Source organism: Desmodus rotundus, chromosome 2, assembly GCF_022682495.2.
Source record: "Desmodus rotundus isolate HL8 chromosome 2, HLdesRot8A.1, whole genome shotgun sequence".
NCBI classification, from domain to species: domain Eukaryota; kingdom Metazoa; phylum Chordata; class Mammalia; order Chiroptera; family Phyllostomidae; genus Desmodus; species Desmodus rotundus.
This window is the reverse complement of record NC_071388.1, coordinates 45207249-45212940: the sequence shown is the minus strand read 5'-3', so window position 1 is coordinate 45212940 and position 5692 is coordinate 45207249. Positions and strand designations below refer to the sequence as shown.

At 48.0% G+C, this 5692-nt stretch overlaps 1 protein-coding gene across 1 annotated transcript; it reads right to left on the bottom strand.

Annotated features, from left to right (window-relative positions):
• Positions 1-356: 356 nt before the first annotated feature.
• Positions 357-4227, bottom strand: RTP1 (receptor transporter protein 1). Its single transcript, XM_053918204.2, has 2 exons — positions 3682-4227; positions 357-1958 (listed from the first exon to the last, which is right to left on the bottom strand). Exons 1-2 carry the CDS (start codon positions 3957-3959, stop codon positions 1439-1441), a joined length of 798 nt encoding a protein of 265 aa, XP_053774179.1. The 5' UTR covers positions 3960-4227; the 3' UTR covers positions 357-1438.
• Between the last annotated feature and the right edge of the window lie 1465 nt (positions 4228-5692).

Here is a 5692-nt window from a genome sequence, read left to right as displayed (position 1 = left end):
AAGATATCCCATCTTTATTAAAGTATCCTATCTTTATATAAGTGGCCCTCTTCCCTCCACCACTAATAGATGGCAGTGACTTTTCATTATAAAGGGGAGCAGTGGGGGAGAGGGGAAAAACAGAGTCAAATTATTAAGAGAGGTGAGGTGAACAAGGAACCTCAAAAGTACAGGGTGGCACCCCATCTCCTTTCTGCCTCCCACCACCCCCCGCTCTGTACCCCTATTATCGGAAAGTCTTCTCTCCTGCCACTCTAAACCATAGTGCATCCCATTTTAGAAAGGTATAACATCCTGCCACATATCTAAGCACTTGTGTATGGGCACATCTTTAATGCTTCCTCTATTTCTGATGACCCCCATCCCTGTGGCTCTGGGTGGACAGCTGATTTTGGTGAGAGAGCCCATGCATGGCCAATGTGAGAAGACCTTAGTATCTTTGCTGAAATTCCTAAGGTTTCAGCAAAGAGCCCAGGAGACCAGGTCCCTGCTCCTGTATTTCAGCCATCAGAACTTCTGAGAATCAGTCAGACTTGATCCCTGAACTCTGTAAAGCATGTTACAATGGAAAGTCATTGTACTTGTTTCCTAGGGACTTTGTACTTTGCTTCTAACACTCTACCTTCTAATCCTCCCCTAAATTCTCTGCCAGTTCAAGTACAGTGGGTGGGAAGCCTAGCTCTATGGGCCTCCACCCCAAGCAACATCTCTGAGCCAGGCAGACCCCAGAATTTACCCAGAGTAGAAGGAAGCTGGAAGATGGGAGCCTGGTAAAGAGAAGCAAGGGACCCTGTGGACCCAGCAGCAAAAGGACAACCTAGTGACCCCGCCTCTCTTTCTTCAAAAGGAACTTCTGCTGTGTACATGAAAGCAGAGCTGCGGATGAGGCTTGTACACTAGGCAGACGTTAATCTAAGGCTGCAGCTCCAGATGGAGGTAGAAGGGGTAGGGGCTGGACTTCACAAGGAAACAAGGATGCACTCATCGCTGTGGAAAGGCCTTTTGAGATCACCTAGTCCTGTAATCTTCAAACTTTTTTTAAAGCAGTTCATCTTTTTTTAAACAAAATTTTAAATGGAACTTCATCTAAGACGGAGCTGTTCTGGTTAAAGCCACAGGAGGAGGAGGCAGGAGTTGGGGATGGGTGGTTTCATCAGGATGGAAGACTCTACCTTCCAAATCCAAAAGTCCCTGAGGCACCTGTGCAGAAATTTGGGGCCCTGGGTTTCACTTGGAAAAACCAATGATCTAGCCCAACCCCATGATATCATAGATGGAAAAGCTGGGTGATCTCTCCAGGGAACCCAGTGAGTCAGTGGCGGCATCAGTGTTAGAACTTAACCCCATTCCCAACCCAGGTCTCTCTTCGCCCCTCCCACTAGCTGGCTGGCCCCTGGCCTTGGGTCCCCACAGTTCCCTGAGGCCCACGAGAGGAATCTTAGACTGAGCTGCGGAAGGAGAACTGCAGGTAGATGATCAGCAGCAGGACCGTGGCCCAAAACAAGCACCAGGGGACAGAGAAGAAGTTGCAGCCAGAACCCGCCTCGGCTTGCGGCTTGGAGGGGCTGGGTGGCGGCTTGAAGGTGTAGGTGCTCGCCTCCTCTTCCAGCAGCTTCTGGCTGGGCTTCCAGTGCACGATGCCCTCTTGACAGGCCTCACAGAACTCGCCCCGGTGCCGTCGGTTGTCTTGGCGGCTGGCCACGTGGATGCGGTAGTGGCCACCAGGCTCGCCGTAGCACTGCTCACGCAGGCTGGTGATGAGGTTGTCCACCAGGCTCTCGATGTTCTCCTCCAGCATGCTGGACTCATCCAGCCTCGCAGTGCCGCACTCATAGCACAGCTGCTTGAAGACGCGCATGCGCACCGAGCCCGCACGCTGGGCGCGGTCCAGGTACATGTGGAAGAGGATGACCACATGGGGCGACTGCCAGGTGTGCCAGCACCAGGAACAGTGGAACCTGCGGGGATAGGGGAGAAGAGGAGAGGACGAGTGGATGCAGTGGCAACAGCAGCAGTTAGCGGGTTAGGCGGTGGGTTTGCGGTCACCTGCATTCATTATTTTTCCCCAGGTGGCTGCCCAGCCTGCCCCCGTGTGTGTGCTGCTAGACCCAGAGCGAGCTCCTAGGATGCACCTGGCATCCAGCAACTCTCTGTCAGTCACCAGGGCCACCTACTCTGTGCTTTGCAGAGGCCTCAACTTCCTCCATCCCAGTGCACTGAGGCCTCGCTCCTGGGCTTTTGCCTCTGGGCATCTTTCCTCATTTGTAAAACATGCCAGTGTCTACATGAGCGCGGATAGCCTGCATCATATAGGATTTGTATCATCTATCCACACATTCTTACCTGTCAACAGTGGCTAGATCCAAATCAGGAGGTAGTAATACTATTATTTCTCAGCCTCCTGCCAGAGACAGGGTTAATGCATCCCAAGGCCTGGAAGTGCAGGCAATCAATCCCCAGAGTGAGCTCGCTGGGGCCAGCTGGGGATCACAGGTCACCAGCCAGTCTGGAGGACCACAAGCCCTCCTCACTTAGCCCCACGAGCCTTCCAACTCTTGTAGAAGCTCCTGGGCCCTACCAGGAAGTGTCCAGCCTTTTGCACCCCCAGCAAGTGTCCAGCTATTTACACACATTCTACCAACAAATTTAGGGGCTTCAAGTTTTCATTCTTATCTCCCCTTTTACTCACATCGTTTGAGGACTGTTTGCCCTCCCTCAGACTGAACTACAAAACTTGGGTTAGAAAATGTCCAGGACTTTGTTACTCTAAGGCAGAGAATAAGAAAGCAATCCATAAACATGTAATTAGACACAGAGCCAGTACCTAGCACATTGCAGGTGCCCAATAGGTGTTTCTTGAATTGAGTTGAATAGACTGAACCAGGGCAGGAAGGAAGGCCTTACTTCTGACCCTCAGGCAACACTATTCAGCCTCCCTATTATGTCCTAAAGGTAAGTTTTTGCATAATAGACCCCCAGTCAAGAGTGATGGAATCATCTCAGATATCATACAATATATTGTGCATACCCAGAGGCCTTTATTAAAATGATGATTTTTGACTCCGTAGGTCTAGATTAGCATGCAAGCTCTTCATCTTTAACAAGTTCCAGGTGATTTTGATGCTGCTGGTCCGTGAAGCACAAAGCAAGGATCTAGGCTAACCCCTCCTTTTGTAAATGGGAAAGTGGGATCCAAGAAGGAAATTGAATTGCTGAAGCGCCATGGAGCTAAGAGTAGAGCCAGTTTCTAGCACACTTCTTGTGTTCAGTATTTTATATTAAATCAAGCTGAATTAAATACATTAAAATAAAACTGTCCCAGAACAAGAATACTTGACCCCCAATTAATCTCAAGCCCTCCTTCTCTTAACCATGTTAAGAGATGATGAAAACCTGAAAGTATGTACAATGCAGAGTTTAGAACTAATTAATACATCCCACCTCTTTTATAGAAGGGAGGAGTTGGGCTCAGGGAGGGAGGGTTACACAGGGGCTCAGTGGAAGAGCGGGACCCAATTCTGGTGTCCCAACTCCCAGTTAGGGGCTCTTTTCCCTGCCTCCAGTCTACATGGACCCAAGAGTGAGACTGACTCTTAGTACCTGGGTTCTCCATGTCTCTGTCTCCTCTTGGAAGGTGCCCCAGTAGCTGCCTGCAAGGCCCCTATTTATTGCACTACTCACCTGCCTGAGGCATGCAATTCCAGGTACTGCTTCCAGCCAGGAGCCAGCACATTGTGCTTGAGGTTAGGGTCTATGATGAGGTCCCAGCTGTCAGCCGGCTTTGCTGCCTCCATCTTCTCATAGAAGACTTTCTTCCATTCACCTGTGGTCACGCTTTTACACATGGTCTCGTCAGTGTCGGTGGCGAGGGAGGGCAAGCTGCACCTGAGCGAGAACACAGGGAGCGATGGCAGGCTCAGGGCAGGGCAGCGCAGTCTCCACGGTCTAAAAATCCTCATCTACCGGACCAGGAGGAAGCAGGACCAGCTCCCTCCTTTGTCCGCTGAGGAACCTGTTTCCACGGCAACCAGGCGGGGCGCCAGAGAATAGAGCTTGGGGAAAAGAAAATCTCCGAAAGGGTGTTTCAGGGCCCTGAGGCTATGGAGGCAGGCTTTGTGTGTCTAGTGACCCAAGACAGAATGGGGGTCCTGAAAGGAGGCTGAGCTTCAGACCATCTCACTCTGGCCTGCGAAGGGCATGCAGAGATGAGGACCCGGGAGCTTGCTCAGCTTCACTTCACTGCCCCTGGAGGAATCGTCAGCATCTGGCTGCTATGGTAACCATGATGCCTTAGGGAGCCAAAGAGAAATAAGGGATGGGAAGATTAAACCTGTTAATAGATGCAGCAATAATAATAAACTCTCTCTCTCTGCACCTCTACCAATCTTGTGAACATCACTTTGCCATTTACAAAAACTACTGGAGGTCTCTTGATCCACAATTTTTATTGCTACTGTAGAGACCAGGAGCCTGGGACTCCCCTAGCTTATAAATGGCAGAGCTTGTATCCAAATCCAAGTTATTAAGCCCCTACCGGTTCGTTATTATTCATTTCAAACATACTCATATGCCAGGCAATCTGCCAACTGCTTGTAACTGGGTATGAACCCACCAGGCAAAATGCAACAAGATCTGTGCTATGACACCCATTTACAAGAGGAGCCCTGCGCCCAAGGGTGGGAGCCATTGCATCAGCCTGGCAGGAGCAGAAAAGGTGACTTTCAACTTCTCTATAGAAGAGGAACATAATATCCATGGGGAAAACAGCCTTTACTCTAGGTGCTTCTCCTGTTACTTTTTAATAAATTATTTTTCCTTTATAAAAGTCATTCAGGTTTGTAGAAAAACTGGAAAATACAGATAAAACAAGGCAAAAGTAAGACTCCTCCTAATAGCCATGCTCAAGATTATCACCATTAATATTATGATATACACACCTTGCCTGCGATTTTCTATACATGTACGTATGCATGTATGCATATATATACATACATTTTACATACCGCACTGTGATCTATTGTTTAAATAACAATATTTCACGAATATTTTTCTAGGTCTTTAACATTATTACACCTGTACGCTGCCAATGTTCTGTTATGTGGTTGAGTTTGATTCATATAGCCTGTCCTCTATTTGGAGGCATACATTTTTTTAATCTCTCACAATTACACTCTTGCTACCTATTTGTATAAAACGTACATATGAAACTCATAGGACGTGAATTCTAGGCATCAGAGACAATGCTTTCTGCAGTTGGAAAGCTCTTTACTCTCTGCAGAAGCTTTGTGTGGCTAGAACCTCCGAGCAGGTTCTTCAAACAGTGTGACTATGGACAGCCTGTACATCCTGAAGTTTAGGGATGTAAAGAAGGGTCTAAATCTTCCATCTGGTTCTGAAGACCATCTTCCAAGTGCTCGCCCTGCCTCTGTATGAATGTTTGATGCTTTGATGTCCTTTACTTTAGCCTCAATTTATTCATCTTAGCAATAGGATGATTAGGAAGCGGTATCTGTTGTGATTACAAGCAGGAGCTCTGGAATCGCTTGCTTGGGTTTTTGTTTGTTTGTTTTCTTTTTTTGAGGGTGGGGGTGGAGAGAGATTGTTTTTGTTCTTTGTAATTCCCTTATATCTTGCTAGGTAGCTATTCTAATATATTTAATGTGTGTCATTCATTCTGGCAAAGCATGTGTTT